This window comes from Somniosus microcephalus, chromosome 9, assembly GCF_052327205.1.
Source record: "Somniosus microcephalus isolate GS21.2 chromosome 9, FLI_Smic_1.0, whole genome shotgun sequence".
In the NCBI taxonomy this organism is placed as follows: Eukaryota; Metazoa; Chordata; class Chondrichthyes; order Squaliformes; family Somniosidae; genus Somniosus; species Somniosus microcephalus.
The window spans coordinates 128,075,044-128,102,792 of NC_140995.1; the positions used below are offsets into that span (position 1 = coordinate 128,075,044).

Consider the following 27,749-nt stretch of genomic DNA (forward strand, 5'->3'; position numbering starts at 1 on the left):
CGTTACACAATTCAAACAGGGGAACGAATAATGTAATTAAGGTCTGGCTCCAGCTAGTGCTCCCTTGGTTGGACGCCGATGATTGATTCAGGATGGATTCATAAATTCATATATTCGGCACCTCGAATACTATGGTGTGAAAATATTTGAGCTGCTGTTAGGGATATGCAAAAAATTATAATTTCAAATTTCTACTTGAGGGCTGTGAGCCTCACTGATTGTGTATGATTCACAGATTCTTGAGAAGTCTGGTGGTAGAGATCGTTCAGTTTTTTCTTCACTTGAGCTTACTTTTCCTGGTAGTTCTAGAAATTGAGGACTAAATTGAGTAGAATCTGTTTTATTTGACAATTTATCTAACTATAAAAGCCAAGGACAAGTAGCAATAGCTGTTTATTTATACTGCTTTTTTTGGGGGGGTGACCATTAAACGCCTTTGAAGATTCTGCTCCTCAGGTAGAACTAACATCAGTATTTCGTTACGTCTCTTTTTTTTAAAAAGAGTATCTTCCACTTCCAAGATTATGATCAACTTCCAAAACGTGATAAGTAACTTGCTCAAAAAGCACCGATATGGATTTCAAGTAGACGAAGAAAACTTAAGCTTTGCAAAGCGGGAGGAACTGAATACGGATCGTACCGAAATCCTTCAGGGGAGAGTGGTGGACCAGGAGTCCCCCGGTGAAGCTGAGAATCGGGCACAGCGTTTGGAAACTGACCAACGACATGCTGGTCCCCACATCAGCACATGGGAAGCCGGCTGGAATGTCACCAACGCCATCCAGGCAAGCTCTCCAAGTTCCACTCTGCCTATTAATATATCATTATTAAACACCAATGTACCATCGCGTTTTTCAACAAACACATCTTGAAAATACTGACCAATTTAATTTAAAGATCATAAGTCAAATAACATGCTACAAAAAATGTTCGAAAAGAAAATCTGATGACAATGCAGATGGGAGAATTTATCAAGATTGTCACAGAGATTTGGCTCTCGTGTTGCAGGTCAATGGACAACTTTAAAGTCATCCTTAAGGTAAGTAATAAACTAGTAAAACGCAATAGTTGGGACTGAGAGGGAGCTGAGGTACACGCAGTATCTGCAGGTGAAATAGTTTGCCTCACATTTGTATCTATTTTGTAGTATACACTCATTTGGTACATTTAATCCTGCAGATTCAACAATTCTGCAGTCAGCAACTAAGGATAAGCGGAATTAATCAGAAAAACAGTAATTGCCAACAATCGATGTCAGAGAATGATGGGTGAGATTTGGATGGAACGAGGCTTCACTCTGCTTCTCGAGCCAAATCTCTAGGATATTCTTCACATTCTTCCGTTCTATCTTGGACCTGCTGTGACTTTGCAGCATTTTCCGTTCTTGTTTCAAGATATATTATCTAAACATTTTGGTCAGTATTTTCACCATGATTTCCTCAACAGATAACTTAGCTGGACAGTTTCAGAAATGCAGTTACCAACAAAAGTTTTAGCCTTGGTCGGCAAACTGTGGGTGACTGAAAGTTTCTCGGAGAATGTACTCCTGCTAGGTTTACTCATCACTGCCGTTTTCAGTCTGTGGTCCACAAAGCTGTGGAAATTCTAACCCATACAGTGAGCCAGTGGATGGCGGAGTAGAGCACAGATTCACCAGAATCATACCAGGGCCTAAAGGGTTAAATTATGAGGGCAGGTTGCATAAATGTGGCTTGTATTCCCTTGAGTTTAGAAGGATGAGAGGTGTTCTAATTGAGGAGTTTAAAATGATAAAGGGTTTCAATAAGGTAGATAGGTAGAAACTATTTCCTCTGGTGGGCGAATCCACAACAAGAGGGCATAATTTAAAAAACTACAGCCATTTCGAAGTGAAATCACACACTTTTTCATTCAAAGGGTTGTGGAAATCTACATCTTGCTCCCCAATAGGCTGTGGATGCTGGGCCAATTCAAATTTTCAAGATTAAGATCAATAGATTTTTGTTAGGTAATGCTATCAAGGGGTATGCAACAAAGGCAGATGAATGGAGTTGAGGTACAGATCAGCCATTCAATCTAATTGAATGGTAGAATAGACACGAGGGTCTGAACAGCCTTCCTATGAGAAGCGAGCAGCTCAACCAGCATCACTAAAACAGATTACCTGATCATTTATCTCATTGCTGTTTATGGGATCTTGCTGTGTGTAAATTAACTGCTGTGTTTCCTTACATTACAACATGATTACACTTCAAGAGCACTTCATTGGCTGTGAAGTGCTTTGGGATGTGAAAAACCACCTTGATTGTTCAGGAACTGCAAACTGTTCTGGAAGAACTCAGGGTGGAAAGGCAGACATATGTCCGGTCCCCCTACCCCAAAGGCGCCTGATGTACCAGGTATAGGAGGAGGTAGCCAACACCAGTCAGCCGTCACAGTCTCAGATGTGGATGACTCACTTGCTCAGCCCTGGCATTGTATACCTCCAAATTCCCAGGATAGAAATCTCCTGGGCATTGCTGTGAGCAATCCGGGAGAAAAATGTGAAAGCTCGCCTGGTGACCGCCATTACTGTATGTGGAACAACACAGTTTGCTCTTTTCAGGTTCCTTCCCGACTTTCACTTTATTGCATGGTATGCTATATTTTATTTATTTTGATGTTTATTTTTACTAGGAATACGTCACTTCTAATTAGCAACATGAGTGCAGTTAATGACTCTGGAATATGGGAAGCCAGCAGTTCTGCAGAATTGTGTTGATCTCTCATGTTGCTGCCATTGATCACTGGCAAAAGTGATGAAGTCACTGGTCCTGCTGAATCTGTGACCTCAACAACAACAACAACAACAACAACTTGCATTTATAAAGCACCTTTAACATAGTAAAACATCTCAAGGCGCTTCACAGGAGTGTTACCAAACAAAATTTGACACCGTGCCGCATATTAGGACAGGTGAGAGGTAGGTTTTAAGAAGTGTCTTAAAGGAGGAGAGAGGTAGAGAGGCAGGCAGGTTTAGGGAGGAAATTTCAGAGCTTAGTGCCTAGGCAGCTGAAGGCAAGGCCGTCAATAGTGGAACAATGAAAATTGAAGATGCGCAATAGGCCAGAATTGGAGGAGCACAGAGATCTCGGAGGGTTGCAGGGCTGGAGGAGGTTACAGCGATAGGGGTGAGGCCATGGAGGGATTTGAAAACAGGGATGAGAATTTTAAAATTGAGATGTTGCCGGATGGGAACCAATGTAGGTTAGCGTGCACAAGGGTGATGGGTGGACAGGACTTGGTGCAAGTTAGGATACGGACAGCAGAGCTTTGGATCAGCTCAAGTTTATGGAAGGTGCAAGGTGGGATGCCGGCCAGGAGAGCTTTGGAATAGTCAAGTTTAGAGGTAACAAAGACATGGATGAGGATTTCAGCAGCAGATGTGCTGAGGCAGGGGCAGAGATGGGTGATGTTATGGTGTGGGAGTAGGAGGTCTTGGTGATGGAGCATATATGGGGTCAGAAGCTCATCTCAGGGTCCAATAGGACGCCAAGGTTGTGAATGGTCTCATTCAGCTTCAGGGAATGGGATGGAGTCAGTGGCTAGGGAACAGAGTTTGTGGCGGGGACTGAAGACAATGGCTTCGGTCTTCCTAATATTTAGTTGGAGGAAATGTTTGCTCATCCAATACTGGATGTCAGACAAGCAGCATGACATATCAGAGGCAGTGGAGGAGCCGAGAGAAGTGGTGATAGGTAGAGTTGGTTATTATCATCATACATGTGGAGCCTGACATGTTTTCGGATGATGTTGCCAAGGGGCAGCATGTAAATGAGAAGTAGGAGGGGGCCAAGGATAGATCCTTAGGGGACTCCAGAGGTAACGGTGTGGGAGTGGGAAGAGAAGCCATTGCAGGTGATTCTCTGGCTACGACTGGATAGATAGGACTGGAACCAGGTGTAGGCAGTCCTACCCAGCTGAACGATGGAGGAGAGGCATTGGAGGAGGATGGTGTGGTCAACCGTGTCAAAGGCTGCAGACAGGTTGAGAATGATGTACCTCCTTGAAACATTTGTGAGCAGGAAACTGACTGACACAGCAGATGTGCCCAATGTAGCCTGAAATGAGCCTGGTGCTTAAAAATTCAAGACCACACTGATTTTAATAGGCATTGGCAAACCTGTACTGACGTTACATGTTGGTTGGAAGATTTCATGAAGGCTCAACTTTGTCACCGTCACATTGCTAAGCTTAAACCTCCTTAGGCACATCTTTACTGTCATTAACCAGGTAACTGTGTCTGAAATGGGCGATCCATTGTTTGGCAGAGCGACAGGGCTCCATACATGTCACTTAATTTCCCAGACAGTCCTTTCCTGCACTGACTGTTCCTCCTGTGTCAATTCTGGTGTTACAGGAGCCATGATTACAACCCCTGTCGTGGCCAGAAACCTGGAAACTGAGAACAAATCAATCTGGTCTCTTAATTAGCCTATCTGATGATTTGAGCGCATAAGCATTCTCATTTGATTTTTACCTTGCAGCAATGTCCTGACACCATGTCCCCTTCCATCAACTGCCTTCAGCGCAATGTTTTATATTGGCAGCAATTTCCAGGCCATTAACTATAAATGGTTGGTTGGAATTGAGTAAAATTTATAAAGTCTCAACTTCTCCCAGTCAAACATAGGGAAAATTGATAATGCATTCTATTTTGAGCACATTTATGTAGAACCATTAGTTTAAATGCTCAAAACTGCAATTAAAGCACACATTCATTAATAAGTAAGAAACCTCAATTAGTATTTCCTTGTGTCAGTCTGTGGCAGAGACTGGCAGCCTACCCAACCACATATGAAAAGTATCATTTTGACATATCAATCAATGAGACTGATAATAGGAGACATTTTAGGCTCTTTCCAAACAAATTCTGAAGAAAAATTACTTTCCAAGCACATATTCCCTTTTCTTTGCTAGCATAGCAAAAATGAAACAATGGCCCAGAATCTACAGTCAGCAGCGAAGCAAAGGCATTCGCCGCTGGCCCCGAAGTAAGCTTCGCACAAAGATCTCGCGAACTCTGTGTCGAAAAGTTCAGGTTTTCCGATGTTCAATTCAAATCAACGAAGTATAGTGGGAGCTGCTGTGACATCAACAAGCTGTCTAAGCAGCCAATCAAAACACAGAATTCTCAGACAGCCAACAAGAAAGTGGGTGAGCTCTTAAAATTCTAACTTTTAAAAAATGTTAGAGAGAGCAAAATAAATATTGGGGCTCGCACATGGGGAAAAGACAAACCTGAAATAAAGATGAACAAACCTTTAAAAACATGTAAAACATTATTTGTTAATAAGTTTCTTTAAAATTTTAATTTTTATTAAAATGGATAAATTTCACACTGCACAAAATTATAATTTTCAGGCCCATAACCTTTGTTTAGCGATCAATACGCTGTTAAAACCCCAATTATACCTAATCACTTTGGGTCTAACTTTTAGTGGGCAATTTAACAGTGTACTTACTGCGGAAGAGCCAAAGTTTTCGTCAGTTTCCCTGATTTGTGAGATTTCACTGATTGCTGGCGGGGGGGGGGGGGGGGGGGGCGCTGCATAGTGCAGCCTGTGTGGGAGCAGTAAATGACAGACTGCAACTTCAGGATTTCCACATGCACCTGCGCCAAGTCCCGAAGTTGCAGTCAGTTTTAAAGGGGGAATGACAGCGAGTGCTGCCAGTTCGCCGTTATCTGGACCGCAAACTCCGGGCCTTTACCTCAGTCAATCACAATTGATCATGAGTGATCAATGACGAATTAAAATAAAGCAATCTAGCATATCATAGAGCATAAATAGTAGCATCAGCATACAAAGTAAATTTTTCCACCCTATGTTTCCGCTCGTAGCTTTCTAGGTCTATGATTCGTTATGTCTGTCGATGAGGACTAACTGAGCTATTGACTTCTTAACAACTGTTCCTTAAGTAACTGACAGAGTGCACTTTGTAAGAGTACTGGGATTAATATACTGACAAGAATATTCATCAAGGATACCAGACAAATCTTTAACCCTTCATCTTAACTTTTCGAGGAAACAGCTGAGGTTTACCATCAGTGAATGATGCGTAAATTTGGCTCGTAAAACTATCTTACATCATCTAGTTCAACTATGTCACAATAATTCAGCATTAACTACTTTCTGATTATAAATTTACAGTTGAGATCAGTTTCTCAGAGTGATATAAATTGGTGGGATTCATTTGGGATTAGACTCCTTAAATAACTGAGATGTTAACAGCATTAGAGAGCCAGTCCATTGAATAGATGCTTACAGTTAGCAGTGTTTCCATAAATTTATCTAACCTTGTCCTAATCAGTAGGCATGGATGAACTGGTTGCCTCACCTTCCTCTGGGATGATGGTGCTAGTATTCCGAGATATCAGCGTGATGAACCTCCGTCTGTAGAGGTGCTATCCAATATTCATTCCCCTTCTGCACTGGTAGCCATATGTTGACTTTTTTTAAAATTCGTTTTTATGGGATGTGGATGTCGCTGGCAAGGCCAGCATTTATTGCCTATCCCTAATTGTCCTTGAGAAGGTGGTGGTGAGCCGCCTTCTTGAACCGCTGCAGTCCGTGTGGTGAAAGTACTCCCACACTGGTGTTAGGTACGGAGTTCCAGGATTTTGACCCAGCGACGATGAAGGATCGGTGATATACTTCTAAGTCAGGATAATGTGTGACTTGGAGGGGAACTTGGAGGTGGTGGTGTTCCCATGCGTCTGCTGCCCTTGTCCTTCTAGGTGGAAGAGGTTGCGGGTTTGGGAGGTGCTGCCGAAGAAGCCTTGGCAAGTTGCTGCAGTGCATCTTGTAGATGGTACACACTGTAGCCACGTTACGCTGGTGGTGGAGGGAGTGAATATTTAAGGTGGTGGATAGGGTGCCAATCAAGCGGGCTGCTTTGTCCTGGATAGTGTTGAGCTTCTTGAGTGTTGTTGGAGCTGCACTCATCCAGGCAAGTTGAGAGTATTCCATCAAACTCCTTACTTGTGCCTTGTAGATGATAGAAAGGCTTTGGGAAGTCAGGAGATGAGACACTTGCCACAGAATACCTAGCCTCTGACCTGCTGTTGTTGCCACAGAATTTACGTGGCTGGTCCAGTTAATTTTCTGGACAATGGTGACCCCAGGATGTTGATGGTGGGGGATTTGGTGGTGGCAATGCCATTGAATGTCAAGGGGCATTGTTTAGACTCTCGCTTGTTTGAGATAGTCATTGCCTGGCACTTCTGTGGCGCGAATGTTACCTGCCACTTATCAGCCCAAGCCTGAACGTCGTCCAGGTCTTGTTGCATGTGGGCATGGACTGCTTCATTATCTGAGGAGTTGTGAATGGCACTGAACACTGTGCAGTCATCCGCGAACATCCCCATTTCTGACCTTATGTTGGAGGGAAGGTCATTGATGAAGCAGCTGAAGATGGTTGGGCCTAGGACACTGCCCTGAGGAACTCCTGCAGTAATGTCCTGGGGCTGTGATGATTGACCTTCAATCACCACCACCATCTTCCTTTTTGCTAGGTATGACTCCAGCCAGTGGAGAGTTCTCCCCCCGATTCCCATTGACTTCAGTTTTAGTAGGGCTCCTTCATGCCACATTCGGTCAAATGCTGCCTTGATGTCAAGGGCAGTCACTCTCATCTCACCTCTGGAATTCAGCTCCTTTGTCCATATTTGGGCCAAGGCTGTAATGAGGTCTGGAGCCAAGTGGTCTTGGCAGAACTGAAACTGGGCATCAGTGAGCAGGTTATTGGTGAGTAAGTGCTGCTTGATAGCACTCTCAACGACACCTTCCATCACTTTGTTGATGATTGAGAGTAGACTGATGGGGCAGTAATTGGCTGGATTGGATTTGTCCTGCTTTTTGTGGACAGGACATACCTGGGCAGTTTTCCACATTGTCGGATAGATGCCAGTGTTATAGCTGTACTGAAACAGCTTGGCTAGAGGCACGGCTAGTTCTGAAGCACAACTCTTCAGCACGATAGCCGGGATGTTGTCAGGACCCATAGCCTTTGTTCTATCCAGTGTGCTCAGCCATTTCTTGATATCATGTGGAGTGAATCGAATTGGCTGAAGACTGGTTTCTGTGATGGTGGGGACCTCAGGAGGAGGCCGATATGGATCATCCACTCGGCACTTCTGGCTGAAGATGGTTGCAAATGCTTCATGCCTTGTCTTTTGCACTCGCGTGCTGCGCTCCACCATCACTGAGGATGGGGATATTCATGGAGCCTCCTCCTCCCGTTAGTTGTTTAATGGTCCACCACCATTCACGACTGTATGTGGCAGGACTGCAGAGCTTTGATCTGATCCGGTGATTGTAGAATCGCATAACCCTGTCTATAGCATGCTGCTTCCGCTTTTTAGCATGCATGTAGTCCTGTGTTGCAGCTTCCCTAGGTTGGAGCCTCATTTTTAGGTACGCCTGGTGCTGCTCCTGGCATGCACTTCTACACTCCTTATTGAACCAGGGTTGTTTCCCTGGCTTGATGGTAATGGTAGAGTGAGGGATATGCTGGGCCATGAGGTTACAGATTGTGGTGGAATACAATTCTGCTGCTGATGGCCCACAGCGCCTCATGGATGCCCAGCTGGCTTAAATCTGAACTTACTTGATCTCAGGGGAACATGTGCATCTCGGTGATACACTTGTATCTGCCTGTATCTGACAGGTATCTTAACCTCTCTAACCTTTCTCTCTTTCTATCAGAGGTACAGTTTCTGATTATACAGAGGCGCCCTGCTACATAGTCTAGACAAAGTAGTCCGACACTTTCTACTACTAAAAGGACTAGAATTGAACTAAGAACTAAGAACTGGATTTTAATGTCAAAAATACTATCCTATATGTCCTTAATTTCCAAAGAAACCTTTTCAATTCTGTAGACCACAATTTGAGTGACATGTGTTAGAAGAGTTCAGCCCTTCTACTGTCAATCACCTCACACAGCCATGTTAGTATTCCCAATGATCTTCAAATCAATGAAGCACCAGTCAGGTCACTCGTTTACTCCTTAGATTCTCGGGTCTTTGCTAACACAGGGGTGATACACAGGTCCAGCTAAGGAAGGACATTTTTACGTCCCTTTTAACAACCCATCTATGGGCGTGTGGTTTTGATGGCTTGTAAGGAATGTTTTGTTTGTATAAGTTTTTGTGGTTTCATTGGCATTAGTCTTTTCCCAGCATTCAGTATGACTACGGATTCCATTCTGAGGACGCATTTAAGGCAATTCCTAGAGCATTTCTCCTAGAACTTCCTTGGATTAGTGTTACAGCTGACAGTTTGTCCTGCTGTCGGTGTTCCAAAATAAAATTCAGGAATGTAAGCATTAATATCAATCCAGGCTGTGATTCAAACATGAAATTTTGGCTCAGCCTTCATTGTTCTAATTGAGCTTCCTGTTTAATCACACTGCTGCTCATTCTGAAAGGGACATCTAATTAAAAAGGCAAAGGCGTACAACTTGGACACGTTGGTGGAAAAATTCGGTCGCGACCCCTTTGGGGCACTGTTGTGTCTGTGTGTTGATAGAGACACTGAAGACAGGAGTTGGTTTCATAGGTGTTTACTAAACAAAGTCTGGAGGGGAACTAACTGATACAACACAATATACAGGCTTATATAGCCCGAGTGGCCATTACCGGCATTACAGTACACATGGGGCTCTTAAAGGCACATACACGACAATTCCTCCCCTTTTAGCCAACCAGTGCATAATATTTCAAGTAATTATTAATTACATGTTACAAGAAAAATAATCTACACATTGCTGCAGTTAATTAATTATAAGTCAGTCTCTCTGGAGGCTTCCTGACTCGGCCCGGATAACGCCTCGGTGGTGTAGTAGTTTCTGGTGGTGTAGTAGGTTCTTTTGGCAAGGCTGATTCGGCTTGAATGCCAGTGTCGGGTTCATCGGGTTCCAGTATCACCGGATCGGAGGTAGATATGGGTATCTCTACTTCATCGTTAGGCGTATAGAGTTGTGGTGTAGGTTGTCCCTTTTCGGATGACTCTATGATTTGGTCAGCATGGCGCCTTATTATGCTTTCTCCGATGTCCACGGTATACATCAGCGGTCCTAGTCGTGTGCAGATAGTTCCAGGCTGCCATTTCTCGGTACGGTAGTCCCGGGCCAAAACTTTTTGACCTATCTGGAAGGTTCTAGTTGGCCTTTCATTCATGCCTTGAAATTGCCGGTTCTCCACGTCCCTTCTGATGTTGGGCTTGATCAAATCCAGCCGGCATCTTAGGCTTCTATTGAAGAACATCATGGCGGGAGTTTGGTTTGTAACCATATGTGTTGCATTCCTGTATGCGAACAAGAAGTTATCCACCTTGTGCTGAAGTTTTATGTCTTCATTACCCATGGCCTTTATGGCCTTCTTGAAGGTCTGGACAAACCTTTCAGCCAATCCATTGGTGGCGGGATGGTATGGGGCGGACGTGTAGTGCTTAACCCCATTGTTTTTTAAGAACTTCCTGAATTCTTCGGACACAAATTGCGGTCCATTATCAGAACAGATCTGTTCCGGCAGCCCATTCCTGGCAAATATGGTCCTTAATACTGTGATGGATTTTTCCGTGGTGGTGGAGGACATCTTTATTACCTCCGGCCACTTGGAGTGTGCATCAACCGCGATTAAGAACATTGAGTCCATAAATGGACCAGCAAAGTCGATGTGTACCCTTTGCCAGGGAGATGAGGGCCACTCCCATGGATGTAGAGGGGGTTGGGGTGGAGCGTTTTGGACCTTCTGGCATCCTAGGCAGCTCTTGGTCATTTCTTCAATGTCTCCATCGATACCTGGCCACGATACAAACGCCCTGGCTAGGTTCTTCATTTTCACTCCACCCAGATGCCCCTCGTGAAGCTCCTTTAGAACTTTATCCTGGAGTTTGGGTGGAATCACCACTCTGGATCCACACATCAAGGTTCCTCGGCACACTGACAGCTGTTCTCTTCTTTGCGAGAATGCTGGCAACAGTGGTTCGCCATGTGCTTGCCATCCCTTCACTGTTAAATCGTAGACTCGTGAGAGAGTCGGGTCATTTCTAGTTTCCCTTTCAATGGCAGAATTTGTTACTGGTAGACATTCGACTATGGTAGAGTGGAAAATCTCCACTGGGTCTACGGTAGGTGCTTCTTCTACCGTTGGCAACGGTACGCGCGATAACCCGTCAGCATTCCCATGCTGTTTTGATCCTTTGTATTCTATGTTGTATTGGTGTGCCCCTAGAAAAAGGGACCACCTCTGTAGCCTTTGCGCTGTCATAATGGGAACACCCTTTTTAGGGTTGAATATGGAGATGAGGGTCTGATGGTCAGTCAACAAGGTAAATTTTTGTCCGTGTAGGTAATGGTTGAATTTCTTCACTCCCCATACAAGGCTGAGTGCTTCCCTGTCGATTTGGGCATAGTTACGCTCAGCTGAGTTCAATGAGCGTGACGCAAAAGCTATCAGCCGTTCCGAGCCATCAGGGAATTTATGCGATAATACTGCTCCTACGCCGTAAGGGGATGCATCGCACGCCAGTCTGATTGGCAGTGATGGGTTGTAATGAGCCAAAACTTCTTTGGACGTGATTAAGTCTTTGCATTTATGGAAGGCACGTTTACAGTCTTCGCCCCATTTCCAAATTACTCCTGTTTGTAGCAGTTCATTAAGAGGGTGTCGAAGAGTTGATAAGTTTGGTAAAAATTTATGATAGTAATTTATAAATCCCAGGAACTACCTTAATTGTGAAACATTTTCAGGTGCTGGGGCTTTTATGACCGCTTCAATTTTTTCAGGTGACTTATGCAACCCTTCCTTATTAATTATGTGGCCACAATATGATATTTGATTTTGGAAAAATTCGCACTTGGGGCGATTTGCTCGTCGGCCCCGTTCTCTCAGCCTAGTGAGCACCTGCTCCAAATTGGCAAGGTGCTCGTTGTCATTTTCTCCTGTTACAAGGATGTCGTCTAGGTAGCATTGAGTCCCCGGAATCCCTTGGAGGACTTGCTCCATAGCTCTTTGCCAGATAGCTGGAGCGAATGCTACTCCGAAAACCAGTCGATTGTACTGGTACAGACCTTTGTATGTATTTATCGTGAGATATTTTTTAGAGGCCTCTTCAACCTCCATCTGTAGATATGCCTGTGCCAAGTCAATTTTGGTGAAACGTTTCCCTCTGGATAGTGAGGCGAAAATATCTTCTATCCTCGGAAGAGGATACTGTACCGTGTGAAGGACTGGGTTTACAGTCACCTTGAAGTCTCCACAGATGCGAATTTTTCTCTGTTCTTCAGATTTATCATTATTCAATGCTTTCTTCATGACTGGAACGATGGGTGTTGCCCACTCGCTCCAATCTATTTTGGATAATACGCCTGCCTTTTCCAAATTCTCCAGCTCTGCCTCGACTGTTGGACGAATTGCGTATGGCACCGGTCTTGCCTTAAAAAACTTGGGAATTGCCGCATCTTCCACTTTTATTGAGGCGGTGATGCCCTTCAAGATTCCCAGTTTCTCTTGAAACACTTCTTTGGCGTTGGCCAAGATGTCTTTTAATCGTTCAGGTATGACGTCATCATCGTTTTTTTTCTTACTGGTCACCGTCAGTGCCTGAATGGAGTGCCAGTCTAAATGTATTTTCCTGATCCATTCACATCCCAACAGCGGTGGACCACCATCTTGTAGAATGTATAAATACAACTTTTGTATTTCCTTGCCGTTGTATACAACAGGCACCCTTATTTTTCCTTTGGGGTATACTTTCTGCCCCGTATATGTTTTCAAGATAATGGATGTGTCTTTTAAAGGTATATGCGGAAATAGCCGCTCGTAATCCCGTCGATTTATGACGGTCAGAGCTGATCCTGTATCTAGCTCCATTTTAACTGGGGTCCCTGCTATCGTGAGGGTAACCCAAATGGTCTGGTAATCATCTTTGGCAATTACATTATGTCATTTGAGACAGCTTAGTCTCTTGTTTTCGGAGTCGCTATCGCTCTTCTGGTCTTCGGAGCTACTGTCCGTCATCATTTGTACCTTTCTGTACTTTTCTTTATTGATTTTTTTTTCCTGTCTGTGGATTTTTTTTGTCCAGATCGGCATACCCGTGCAATGTGTCCAATCTTTCCGCATTGCCTGCATGCTTTGTCCTTGAACCAGCAGTCCCTCTGGTCATGGGTGGATCTGCCGCAGCGATAACATCTCCCGAAACCCTGTGTCATTTCATGGGTGCCGAAGTCCTGTGTCTTTTGTTGTATCTCTGCAGCTCCTCTTGCGGCTGCTTCGTATGATATAGCCATACTGAAAGCCTTGTCTAGTGTTAAATCTTTTTCAGAAAGCAGCCTTTTCTGTGTTCCTTCACTTAAGAGACCGCAGACGAATTTGTCTCGAAGATAATCTGCTAGTCCTGCCCCGAATTGGCAGTGTTTTGATAGCTTTCTTAATTCGGTGAGGTAATCAGCGTTACTTTCATTCTTGTGTTGATTTCTCTTGAAGAATTTGAATCGTTCCGCTATCAGCAGCGGTGTTGGGTTTAAGTGCTCCTGTAGGGTATCAACAATTTCTTTAAAATTCTTGTCCTTTGGTTTGGCTGGAGTGATTAAATTTCGTAACAGCCCGTATGTCTTTGCGCCCATTAGATTTAGTAGTACTGAAGCTTTTTTTTCATCTTCTATTCCATTTGCGGTGCAATATACCTCCACTCTTTCCACATATGTGGTCCAATCCTCTATCTCATTATCAAAAGCATCAATATTGCCAGACTTAGGCATCCTAGAAAAAAAATGGCGCTTCCCGCGTTTTTCTTTCTTTTCTGCAGAAAAGATATGGCACTTCCCGCGTTTCCCCGCCGCTGCTGCCGATGACAACGCTGTTTCCCGCGGTTTCCGTTCTTTTTATTTATTTATTTACAGTTGGAGACTCGTTCCCGCTGGACTCTCTCTCTAGGTCTGAACGCCAACCTGCTCGCAGCGCCGGCCGTCTCCCGAGTGCTCCCTCCCCGTCTGTTACTGCTTGCCTCCGCTTTCACTGCTTGGCCCAGCTGTAGAGCCAGCCGCTGGAGCCCCAGCCCGACGCCCAGGAAGGATTATTGCAGTACCTGCCACCAGCTTGGCTAGCTGGTGAAACTACAGCTTTTTCTTTTTCTTGATTTTTCTTCAACTTTGGACGGCAGAGGAATCGATGTCCTTGAGGTGCTGCCGAATTGCAGGTAAGTCCGTTTCCAATTCGTCGCCACTGTTGTGTCTGTGTGTTGATAGAGACACTGAAGACAGGAGTTGGTTTCATAGGTGTTTACTAAACAAAGTCTGGAGGGGAACTAACTGATACAACACAATATACAGGCTTATATAGCCCGAGTGGCCATTACTGGCATTACAGTACACATGGGGCTCTTAAAGGCGCATACACTACAGGCACTAACTTCGCTAGGGCGCTACTTTTAGCGCCCCGAAAAAGTTAGCACACCCACGCCGTAAATTGAGTGGTAGCGCCCCAAGCAGGAGTCGGGGCGCTACTGGAAGCACTCCCCCTTCTTCCTGAGGCGCTACCATTCAATATTGCGGTGCTACATGCAACAGCGCTACGCGCGTCGGCACATAGTGCCATGGTATTACAGGCCTCCCCCCCAGATTAACAGGGAGGGGCCTAGCGCAGTGTGCACCAGGGCCCTGCTGGACCACCAGGGAGCGGGGTGCCGGGAAAACAGCCCGGCACTCAAGAGGAGTTGGGCACTAATGGAAGGCGCAAAGCAACACAATTTTTCCCCCTTTATCATTTACAACAATTAGGTTGGCTCTTAAATAAAAGCATCCTTTTGAAAGTTCTATATACCTTTAACTTTGTCAGAGGTGACTATCCTAGTTACCATTTCAGAACTAGAATTATTTGTTCAAACTTTGTTATTAATGTATCTTTGAATTATGTTTCTAACCATTATTGTTTGTAACTGAGAAGATTGTTATAGGATAACAAATGTTTTTCGCAGTATGAGGTGATTGGTAATGAAGGCTATTAATACAAATTTCACTTTCTTGTTGCCATGTCATGCAAGTCCCAATTGTTCATGATTTGGACTTCAAACGGTTTGAAGATTATAGTGTTCTGATCACCTAAATGCTATGGGGGAAAAATTCAGTATCGCCCCGTTTGGGGCGCCATTATCGGCCGTGCACAATGTTTAGCGCCTGGCGCTAATTATCACCTCCGACTGCAAACTTGGCTTTTTTTGCCCCTGGAGGTGATTGGAGCGCTAAATCAGGCGCTACACACCTGTCTTAAGGCGCAAAGGCCGAGGAGCGAGGCGCTAACTCAGAGCGCTGGCGAAGCTCATGTGATGTCAGTCAGCAATGGAACACAGACACACTGGCGCCGGCCAGTTCTTAAAGGGGAGGGTCGATCTTGCTCTCCATCCACACCCTGCTCATTGCAGCCTTGAATCTCAGCCTGGAGAGACCTGTACATCAAATCTGCTGGGAAGAACAATGGAGAGGCCATGGGAAAGAGCTCAGCGTGCAGCCCCCACAGTCTCTTCTAAATCAAAACAAGGAAGGGCAAATCAAAATGAACCTGCAAAGTGCTGCTTAGTACCCAAAAATCCTTCACACAGCGTTGAATCTCTCCAGAAGTCTCTCACTCTCTCTCTCTCTCTCAGAATGCGTGGTGCAAAAATGTCACCAACAAAAAAAGGCAGGAAGCAGTTGCCTTTAAATAGTGCTCCCCCAGTCCCTTCCTGACTGCAAAACGCTCCCCTCAAACTGTCGTTGCTAGCGGCAGGTGGTAAGGCAGGGGGCGCCACTCAATATCCGCTCCGGGGCGCTACCGGGGCGTTGCGCACTCGGCTGACATCACGATCTGCCAGCGCAGGAGATTGTGGTGGTAGTGCTTAGCGCCGCCGCAAAATGTCTAGTTAATTTCGTGAGCGGCACAAACATCGCCGCGCCTGGGCGCTAGTTGCTTTGCGCCCCATTAGCGCCCTCTTAAGGCGCTAACGGAAGGCACAAAGCAACTGAATTTTTCCCCCTATATGTTCAGCAGGTCAGACCTGATTGAGGATACCCTCACAAGATGTTCTTAAAATATAACAGGGTGTTAACCAGTAATCGTGATCAGTGTGGAGTGAACTGTTATGATATTGCATAAGGAGGAATTTATATAAAATGTCTGCTCCCTGGCTGCCTTTAACCAGCAATAATTATGGGCCGGATCTTCCGATCGGAGGCGTCCTGCATGTGGATGCCTCTGATCTGGAAAAATCTACGCACTTACCTGCTGGCTCCGTAGGTCCCGAGACTTCCGATCCTAGGCTTCTCCTGATGCGCGCACGCAGAGGCCCAGGTATCCCAGGGGCTCAGGCGGTTCACAGGCATCCCTGGGATCACGTGGGCCATGGGGAACCAATCAAAGAAGGGAATCCCCCTGCACACGTTTGACAGGTCTCTCTGCATAGACCTGTCAAAAGTATGAATGGGGATCACTCAAAAAACACACTAAAACATTTTTTAAAAATTGTAATCACGTATTTAAAATTAGTTAAAATTACATTAAATTAAATATTTTAAACAAAAATTTAATTTTTTGAAATTTTTTTTTTTACGGGGCTAAAAATAAACTTACCTTTTTAAAAGTATTTTTAAATTATAAATGAATGAAAAAAAAATTACCTTTTTAAACACTTATGCTGGTAAAAGCCTTATGCCTGCTTTTACCAGGTGTAAGATTCTTAAAGATTTTCAGCGGGTGGAGGTTCTGCAGAAAGCGGAACTCTCTGCCCGCGGAGGCCCTTCTCCAGGGCAGGTGGATGATCTGTCAAGATCGGAAGTGTCGGTTTTCAGCGCATGTGCTTCGCATGCCTGAAACCGGCACTTGCGAGGCCCCTACGGGTGTGTACACACCTCATACACACCCGTGGGGGTCGGGAAATACAGGCCAATGTAAGAAATAATGGCCCAGATTTACCTGGAGACTTACAGCACTATAATTTATATATTTAAGAAGGGAGATAGAACATGTCCAGGGAACTATAGACCAGTCAGCTTAACATCGGTGGTAGGAAAGATAATGGAATCTGTACTAAAGGAGAAAATAGAAACCAAAAATATAATAATGAATAGTCAGCGTGGATTTCAAAAGGGAAAGTCTTGCTTGGCCAACCTCATTGAATTCTTTGAAGCGGTAACAGAGAGATTAGACAAGGGTAATGTAGGCCTTCAATAAGGTACCACAATATAGACTAATGAATAAGGTCAGGGAATGTGGAGTCAGGGGAAAAGTAGCAGAATGGATTGCTAGCTGGCTGAAAGACAGAAAGCAAAGAGTAGGGATAAAGGGTAGCTATTCAAAGTGGCTGAAGGTGGGAAGTGGGGTCTCACAAAGATCAGTGCAGGGATCACTGTTGTTCACAATTTATATTAACGATTTAGCTTTGGAATCAAAAACACAATTTCTAAATTCGCAGCCGACACCAAATTGGGGGATAATTAATACTGAGGAGAACTGCAACAATTTACACAAAGACATTAATAAACTTGCAGAATGGGCATATAATTGGCAAATGAATTTCAACATAGATAAGTGTGAGGTATTACATTTTGGTAAGAAAAATAAGGAGGTCACCTATCACTTGGAAAATAAGAATCTAAATGGGATAGAGGAGTAAAGGGATCTCGGAGTACAAATACACAAATCACTAAAAGTAGCGACGTAGGTTAATAAGGCCATAACAAAAGCAAACCAGGCACTGGGGCTTATTTTTAGAGGGATAGAATTGAAAAATAGAGAAGTTATGCTAAACTTGTATCGAACTTTGGTTAGACCACACTTGGAATACTGTGTACAGTTCTGGTCGCCATATTATAAAAAGGATATGGAGGCATTGGAGAGGGTACAAAAACAATTTACAAGGATGATACCAGAACTGTGAGGTTAAACCTATCAGGAAAGGGTGAACAGGCTGGGTCTCTTTTCTCTTGAAAAGAGAAGGCTGAGGGGTGACCTAACAGAGGTCTTTAAAATTATGAAAGGTTTTGATAGAGTAGACAGGGACAGAGTTTTTCCACTTGTGGGGAAGACCAAAACTAGAGGCCATCAATTTAAGATAGTCACCAAGAAATCAAATAGGGAATTCAGAAGAAACTTCTTTGCCCAGAGGGTGGTGAGAATGTGGAACTCGCTACCACAGGAAGTAGTTGAGGCGAATAGTGTAGATGCATTTAAGGGGAAGTTAGATAAGCATATGAGGGAGAAGGGAGTAGAGGGTTATGCTGATAGAGTTAGATGAGAAAAGACAGGAGGAGGCTCGAGTGGAGTATAAAGGCTGGCATGGACTGATTGGGCCAAATGGCCTGTTTCTGTGCCGTATATCCGATGTAATTCTATGTAAAAATGGTGCATCTATGTTATCGAGACCCTTAAACGGTGCAAAAAAAAAGGGGAAATTACGGACTAAGTGATTTAGGCTTTAACTTATGTCGCTCCATATTTCCCTGCGACTTTTGCGCTGCTTCGCAGTTACCCCACATCAATATCAATCGGCAGCTAATTTTCGTAGCTCCACCTCCCGCCACTGAAAACAATGGATTCTCAGCATTATTCATGCCACTGCATTCAGAGCTAAAAGTACTGGCTCAAGTGGCTTGACAGCAGCATGCTTTATAGCTAATAGATCATTTTTTTTAAATTCAGTCAAACTATTAAACATGGGCTGGTCTGAGACTAGAGGACAGGCTCGGCACACCCATGGAACCTCTGTACTCATGACGAGCTCCAAATGGAATCAGGCTGACCGGTTGATTCCACGATGAAGAGATGAGCCTGGCGGGAGTAACACTCTGGATGAGTGCCGTATTTCAGGTTCGCATTAGAAGATGATTTTATAACTTAAAATGCCACCCAGTGCATGTATTTGTGGAACGCTGGGAAAAAATAGCCACACCACTTCTGTTTTGCAGCCATACTAGCTACAGCGCATTGTAACTACAAATGCTGGAAAATGCGGAGGAACATATCGACAGCTAGACGACTGAATTTACAATCAAAGTTGCCAATCATGGTATTGCTGGAGAATCTGGTCCAATGTGACAAAAGGAATATCAGTCATCGTCGTACGTGTCTTCATACTGTTCCCTTTGGGGAACTGTATGAAGTGGTGGAAGGATTTCTGGCCGCGATTAACGCTCCTTCCGTGACCGTAACCATCTTCGGACCAGCCATTAGGGTGGTTAGTCCTATGGCGGGAGGGTTTTACGGGTTCCCACAACCCATACGAGGTGGGGGGCCACACACCCATGGACGCAAGTATCCCGCTGGATGTCAACCCAGAATTTAGAGCCGGAGCTCCAACTCCACTTGCCGGGACTGTCTGGAGCGGGGTTCGAAACCCTACACCTTCTGGCCCAGCGGCGGGGATGCTACCGCTACGCCAAAGGCCCACTCCAGGAATATCAGTAAAAGTACAGGCAGTTTCTTTTATATGGGACAATTCAGTAGAATTTACTCCCCTTTTAAATAATAAAACCGTAAATATAATAAATTACAATAGCACCACTATGTAAAATAGAAAGAACAGAGGACATGAATATGAGCTTGCTAGGCAACTTTTAAAGTTAGAAGAGATAAACTATTATGGCTTAATAGCGTTAAAAACTGGTCAGTCTCAACTTATGAGCAGTGGCATAAGATTAATGTTGAACTTGGTTAGACTTATTCAGCAAATGATCTCACAGCCCAGGGCACTCATTAAGAATCATGTGTTCTTCTTACAAGATGGCCATAATTGCCCAATAAACTATCTTTCAAATCAACAGGTAACATCTTTTTGTTATATAACTGCAGCATTTACATGAGAAATTAATCAGAATTCTAAATAAACAATTTAAATTAACCTTTATGCAAAGTTTTGACAGTTGCAATATTTTTAACAAATCTTTTTAAAATATGTAAATTAATAATTGTTGTAACTTTTCTAAAATTGTGAATACTAAAGAGTTGCTTTTGTCTCACAATAAATTTGTATTCTAGGTATCTTTTACACTGACTAATAGGTAACCTGCAGGTTACTTCACAAAAATTCTTGCAGGTGCAGATCTCTCCTGAGACGTGACAGAACGTCCATAATTTCATAATTTCCAAAATGTGTTTGAGACACCACACTTCTACTATTAATGTGTTAAGACTTCGGTACATTTCACAGTAATGACTAGTTCTTTAATATTGCAGGATCTTTACACTTTCTGCCATCCTTTGCCAAAAATTGAATGGACTGCGCTTGGCTTCAAGTCTTCCTGTGCCATAGAGACACTGAGCTGAATGTTCAGGTCTCCCGCCTGGTGGAAACAGGACATTAGGGCCCCTAAAATCACAGGGAAAGACTTACCATCCCCTCAATGATGCTGCCGGTGCCATTTTCCCAGGGACCTCGGGTTAGGCAGCCTGAACACAACACAATAATATTGAACACAACAATATGCTTTAATTGTCAATCTGCCATCCTTACCCGGTCTGGCCTATATGTGAATCCAGACCCACAGCAATGTGGCTGACTCTTAACTGCCCTCTGAAATGGCAATTAGGGATGGGCAATAAATGCTGGTCTTGCCAGCGACGCCCACATCCCATGAACACATTTTAAAAAATGCTAATAATAGAGGTTTTTGGCAAATTCTTGTCTGAATTCATTCATTGCCTTCAGGGAGGTTGAGTGAGGAGAGGAGGAATGGGAGTGATTCTGGAAACCCAATTGTGGACAGAAGAGGAAGAAGAGCAAGAGCAACAGCAGCAGGAGCAGCAAGGAGAGCATGCTGGAGATACAGTGGGCCCTGTCAGAGCACCACATAGGAGGGGGGATTGAACGTACCTGGATGTTCAACTTGATGGCTGTCTGCTACAGTCAAATAAATAGCCTGCTAACACACACCATTCAGGCTCATGTGAACCCTGGCAACTTGGGCAAGGTACCAGTGGGCTGCCAATGCCCATAAAACCATACCTCACCCTAAATCACTGCTTCCAGGGAAGTAACAGAATCAAAGGAGGAGAATGCGAGAAACAGAAGTGCAGGTGGAAAAAAGAGACAAACAGAAGCAAAAGAGAGAGATACAGAAGTGGGGAAGGAGAAAGAGAGACAAACAGGAATAAAGCAAGAGGGTGAGAGAAACAGAAATGAAGGAAGAGAAAGAGAGCAAAATAATGACGAAGGAGGAAGGAAGAAATAGAAATGGAGAAGGAGAGAAACATTTTTTTTGTAAATTTACCGCTACCATTTTCATAGAGGTATGTGAAAGGCTGAGAATGTTTTAGTAGGGTCTAGCCCCAAAACATTTGAGAACCACTGATTCAGAGAAATTTGTTCAAGTGTATTGAATGACAGTTGGCTCACTAAGCAAGGCCATGTCGGTAGGGCATGCATGTGGGCAAGCCTCCACCCTCCCTACTATCATGGTGTTGTTGATTGTGCCTATGCTTTTAATCAAAGATTCCGTGGCACACTCACTAAAATATATTAAGACCAATAACATCTGTTGTATTAGAATATAAACTTAGATATAGTACTTTATTCTGAGGTACTTCATTTATTATCATCCTGTCTCCCCAGCCTGGTGTGTTCTTCTTATACCAGTTCCCACCAGTCTGCACTGGCTCTTCCTCTATTTACACTCACACAGCACTCTCCGCTGGCCTTCTCTTACAATTTGCATAAATGATTCATAAGCTTATATCATAACAAGATACCCCTCTAATTTCCTCTGTGTGTTTTGTGTAGAGAATTCATAAACACATTTATAAAGAACACTTTTATGATTTAATGAGCATGACACAGTGAAAATCTTCCCCATGGTGAGTTGTCAGTCTTGACCATACCATCAGGGAAGGTAGTTCCCTAGAGAAGGATGGAGAATTGGAGGACAAGTCATCAAGGTCTGCTATTGCAAACCTATTAACTGCTGGATGAAGTGTGAGAGTGGCAAAGGCCTGAGAGGATGTTGTTCAAGGAGAATTAAACAGAGACAAACAAAATTAAAAAGGAACGGAAATAAAACAATTGGCTCTCAGCATGATCTTACTGAATGGCGGAGCAGGCTCGAAGGGCCGTATGGCCTACTCCTGCCCCTAATTCTTATGTTCACCATCTTTTTTTTATATGGTGGGACTGATATGTATAGAAATAGAATGCTGCACCAATAGTGGTATTTTAATTGCGGGGGAGAAAGCCTCATGAATCACGCAAATCTGACTTTCACATGGATGAAGTAAGCATGAAAATAAGCCACTATTGTTGCTCTTGTTTATCTATTTAATACAACAAATACAAAGACAACAGAAAATGCTGGAAACACTCAGCAGGTCAGGCAACATCGAGTAGAGAGAAACAGAGTCAACGTTTTGGGTCGAACTTTTCATCAGAACAAATACAAAGACAAACTGATTTGAAATCTAAATTTAAAAATATAGCTACAGTAGAGTATTTGTTCTTGCTTCCACTTTGCAGTAATGTTCAATTTATTTGGAATAAATTTGGTCAAGAAAGATTACAAATTTACAGTTAGACCTAAAAGGATAGGACTGTCATTTTGTAGGCATTCTGGATGGTTTAAAATGATGATTGATACTGCAGGCTTAGAATAGTTTACAATAAGCTAACAGAGGACCTTTGATTTATTTTGTCAATCATAATGTTAATCCTGGCCTACAAGAACAATGATTGCCAGTACTTCCTCACATCTCAAAATATATAGACCTGTGTCTGAATCCAGTAGGAATACACAATGTCTGTATCATTGCTGCATGTTTGTTCCCTGGCAACCTGCAGCCTCTCTCTCAGCACCCATGGGTTCAGAAAAAGTAGTTTTTTTCACCTGCAGCATAATTTTTGGAAGTGGTGGGGATCATTTCCTTGCCATACATTACTGAGATATAGCTGAGGTGAGGGGTGGTAACATAAAAAGCAGCATGTCATACAGACAGTGTAACATTTGTAAAGGGATTTCTTGGCTTTTGAGAGTGCCATTTTTGAGTTTGATGTGATGCCCTTTCCAGTGTTAGGTTCTCCTTATTGGTCTCTCTTCGCCGGGAGCAAGCGGAAGCCAAGCGCAGGCAGCGCACGTCAACCCAAGCACCCCACCCACCCGCCCCTTCAACCTCTGTCTGCCCCACCTGTGACAGAGACTGTAGGTCCCGCATTGGACTCATCAGTCACCTGCGAACTCATTTTTAATGTGGAAGCAAGTCATCCTCGGTTCCGAGGGACTGCCTAAGAAGAAGAAGATTGGTCAGTCAGGATTGTTTGTTTCCATATGTCCTTAGTACTTTCTCACTGGTAGTTTTGTAGCCACTTTTGTCGTTTTGCTTTCACGTTTCTTAACTCTTTTGTTCTCATTTGTTACTATTTTATGAATCCAACATTTAAGCCAATGAAGAAAGTGTGGCAGGTGAAATATGGGACTCAAGTCTCCTCCACAATCTTGCCTAAAATGCGATGGAGAACAAAGGAAAATTCAGGCCGTGAGATCTACTGCCTCCTCACCACTTGACCTGCAGTTCCCTCCCCGCTCCTGCCGTGATCGCTGCCAACCATTCCTTCCCTCACTGCCACATGGTGTTCAGGTCTGTGGTGATTTCTCTCCCATCTGCCCATGTTACTACCGCTTCCCAGAGCCACATGGGGAAGGTTGACAATAGACCCCAGAAAGTCTCGGTAATGACCTTGAGGTCCACCCCTTGGAAGTAAGCCTCTTCTCCATCACATATCTGCTAAAGGCACCAGTCTCAACCAAGGCCTTTACTGAGACAGCTCTTACAATTTTCTGGGTACTCCTGCCCTATTAACTGCCCAACCACCTCTTCTGGTGCTGCAGCAACATTCCTACTGAACCACTGCCATGATTTTCAGCCGAGAAGTGACAGCCTACCTCTTGGCAGTGGAAATCCCCCAGGAAGCCCACCATGCATAGCAGGGTCAGGGTTCCAGCAGTGTTGGAGAGGTGGGCGGAAGTCCCACCCTGCTGGAACACTGTCGCTGGTAGGAGAATCCTGGCTATGACGACATAGTGTGACATTGAAGTGTGACAACAGAAGTGCACACAGATGAACAATCTTATATTCCTAGCAGATCTCACATGGTATTGCTCACAATGAGTAATAGATGATGGTAATGGAAGACATGGGAGGCCGCTCACCTCCAGTGAAAGAATAAACCGAAGACTTCTCCCCAGGGAAGATGAAGCATGTGTTTTTAATTTGTATTTATTTTATCCACTACACTGCATAAATTAATATCTAGTATAGCTGCTTAATTAAAACCTCCTGCAAACAATTATTAATTTTGAATTCTCAGTACGGTTTTGTAATCACCCATTTTGTCTTTCCTTCTGTACTGGACCCTCGGAAGTAAAAGCAATGACATTTTACTCAAAAAGCTTCTTAAATTCATCTACCAGCTTGTTTTCAAATCATTTGGAGAAACAACCTCAAACAGTATTATAGCCTGAATATACATTTTCTATAATCAATAATTATTTTTAAATTCTCAGTATAAATAAAAGCAAGCACCATCTTTGTCTCTCTCTGGAGTAAAAAATCAAGCATCTGGTAATAGTTTAAATACAAAACGTTAACTAAAAACTTTTTAAAAGAATTTTGCAATTTACTTTGCATCATATAGAAAAACAAAGACACGCAGCAATCCTGTTACAACATGAGGAAAAGCGTTCTCAATTTACCAGCTTGAACCTGTGACCCCCTTGTTTTATTCTCACAATTAAATCAAGACTAATTTTCCCAATCATATACTTGTAAAAGATTACCTTGAAGGCCCCTTCTTTTAAGTTTCTCCAGTGTTTCCCTATAACTGAGACCTCAAAGATCAGTGAATGGTTTTGTTGCAGTGACTTCAGATGGTTTGCAAAGCTATTGTAAAAGTAACATTCAGGACTACAATAATCTGGAGAAATGTAGACAACTTCTCAATATCAGTTTCAAAAAGGAAAACTTTTAGTGTGGAGTTTGATCATTATTTTTATCATTGATGTGATTTATTAATATTTCATGCTAATTTTTGTGCACAGCTTCCTTGTGGGCATATTAATAAAGGATAAATGCAAGAACACTGTGCAAGCAAAGTTAATGAATATGAGTCTTGAAGCTACATCTTCCTTGGCTGGCCTCATTAAGTTTGAATTACAGTATTAACAACTATTTATAGATTGAAGCAAAATGACAAAGGAACATTTCCCTTCACGTTTGGTATAATTCATTGGCTTTGATTATTTCTGAGAAAAATTACTGCCTCCCAATAAATATAATACTATATTAGCCTGGAAATGACTGTTTGCAATATTAACATATAAACATATGCAACGTTCCTATCTGTTACTTTAATTGAGGTGTTAATCCGTTTAAAAGAAACAGATTATTTACTCTATTCAAATAGCAGATCAAGGAATGCCACACAGTGAGACATTCTTACACTAATGTCCTGAACAATAATTTCTAGGCTAATTTCCTTTACATGGTAAAGAGTTGCAACCACCTTCGCTTTCACAGATTTGATCCATTGCATTTTTCTTTCCTGTCAATTGGCAACATGTAAGAAAGAAACTCCAATAAATTAATATATTATTAATAGTAACACATTACCTTCCTATAACAGACAATTTTGCTTGAAAGGTCTTGTTTTTTGTTTTCTTCAGGGTATTTTTGTCCTGGGTTTGCCGTACGCTGTTCTGCACAGTGGATATGTCGGGTTGTTTCTCATCATGTTATCTGCTGTTATCTGCTGCTATACTGGCAAAATTCTCATTGCCTGCTTGTATGAAGAAAATGAAGAAGGACAGCATGTCAGAGTGAGGACATCATATGAAGACATTGCCAATGCCTGCTGCAAGCAATTATTCCCGAAACTAGGAGGCAAAATTGTTAATTTTGCCCAGCTAGTTGAACTAATTATGACCTGCAGTTTGTATCTGGTGGTAAGTGGGAAACTCATGTTCCACAGTTTCCCACATATGCAAATGTCAGAAGAAACCTGGTTTATAATAGCAGTTGTTATGCTGGTCCCATGTCTTTTTATACAAAATCTTCAAATTGTATCAAAGCTGAGTCTTCTTTGTTCTGTCGTCCATCTTGTTGTTACGTTCATTGTGATTACTTATTGTATGACACAAGTGCGGAAATGGTCATGGAAAAAGGTCCAGTTTGCCGTGGATTTTGAAAAGTTTTTGGTTTCTGTTGGCGTTATCATTTTCAGCTACACTTCACAGATTTTCCTGCCCACTCTGGAAGGCAGCATGAAAAACAGGGATAACTTTGTGTGCATGTTGACCTGGACTCATTTGTCTGCATGTATCTTTAAAACAGTCTTTGTCCTTGTCACATTTTTAACCTGGGGGAATGAAACAAAGGAAGTAATCACAGATAATCTGCCATTCACCCTGCAGATGTTGGTGAATGTGTGCTTAGTGGCCAAAGCTCTCCTTTCCTATCCACTGCCCTTTTATGCAGCTGCTGAAGTTTTACAAAGTAGTATTTTGAATCCAAGCTCAGAGGATGGGAAGGCTCACGTCTGGGCACTTGTTTTGCGAGGCTGTTTATTGATATTAACCCTCCTAATGTCCATGTTTATGCCCCATTTTGCCCTCCTAATGGGGCTAACAGGCAGTGTTACAGGAGCTGTTATGACTTTTCTGCTTCCTTCACTTTTTCACTTGAGGCTGCTCTGGTATAAATTAGGAAATCTGGAAAGATTCCTAGACATTTCCATCTTCCTCCTCGGATTGCTTTGTGGTCTTTCTGGAATATTCTGTTCAGTGAAGGAGCTAATTGATGCTTTCAGAAGAAGTTAAATGTGTGTCTTAACCCTTTGACTGCTGAAATTGAATATCTAACATAATTAAATACAAAGCCTGGCATTTGATTAGTGTTACTTGTTCTTCTTCTGCCTGGTTCATTTTCTTATCATAATTTCTTGTTCTTATTGACAAATATATAAGGGGGAATTTTAACTCCCAGGTGGGATGCCGGTGGGATGCACAGGCTTCATGTCCGAGAGCTGCAGTGTGAGGCAAGGTCCATTTTAATGCCTGCCCTAAACAAGCGCCCAGAGGCAGCTCGCCAGCTTTGCGCCTACAAAGATTGACTGATCCAGAGGCCGCTAGGCCTGCACTCAGATAAGTTGGGTGGGGTTGGGAGAGCTCAAGTGTGTTTTATGGGTGGGGAGGGGGGGGGGGGCGGGGGGCGGCAGCAGCCAAATTTTCTTTGTGGAGCCCAGAGGAGCACTTCTGCTCTTCCTGGCTCTGCACCTGACTGGGTCTCTACCAGTTTTTACTGAGCAGAATATTCACTCCATTCAGTAGGCAGTTAAAATTGCATCGTGATAGGACTCTGATTTGCATATAGTTATAAGTCAGGCAGGTGCCTCAACCACCCAAGAAAACAGTGGCATTAAGATGGCTACAGGGCCCAGTTGCCGCTGATTGGAGAGAGTTAAATTTACCCCTGTGGTTCATGAAAACTCCTACTAATGAAAGGATACATGCAGTATCCCCTTTTACTCACCAACCCCAAACTTAATTATTCTTTTTCAAAAATTATCCAAACCAGCCAAAACCGCTCAAATTGATTTGATTTGTTTGATCACCTCTGCTCAATACCACATCTTCTCTGCACCCTCCTATTTTCTCCTCCAAAAGCCTATCTGCATCATGTACTTACATGAAATAATATTTATAGATACTATCTAATA

The 27,749-nt window shown here is 43.3% G+C and overlaps 1 protein-coding gene across 1 annotated transcript; it reads left to right on the plus strand.

Moving 5' to 3' along the window:
* The first annotated feature begins 524 nt into the window (after positions 1-524).
* On the plus strand, positions 525-27,167 carry LOC147112675 (vesicular inhibitory amino acid transporter). The gene is made up of 2 exons (XM_085998206.1): positions 525-785; positions 25,699-27,167. Exons 1-2 carry the CDS (start codon positions 525-527, stop codon positions 26,848-26,850), a joined length of 1,413 nt encoding a protein of 470 aa, XP_085854332.1. The 3' UTR covers positions 26,851-27,167.
* Positions 27,168-27,749: the final 582 nt, after the last annotated feature.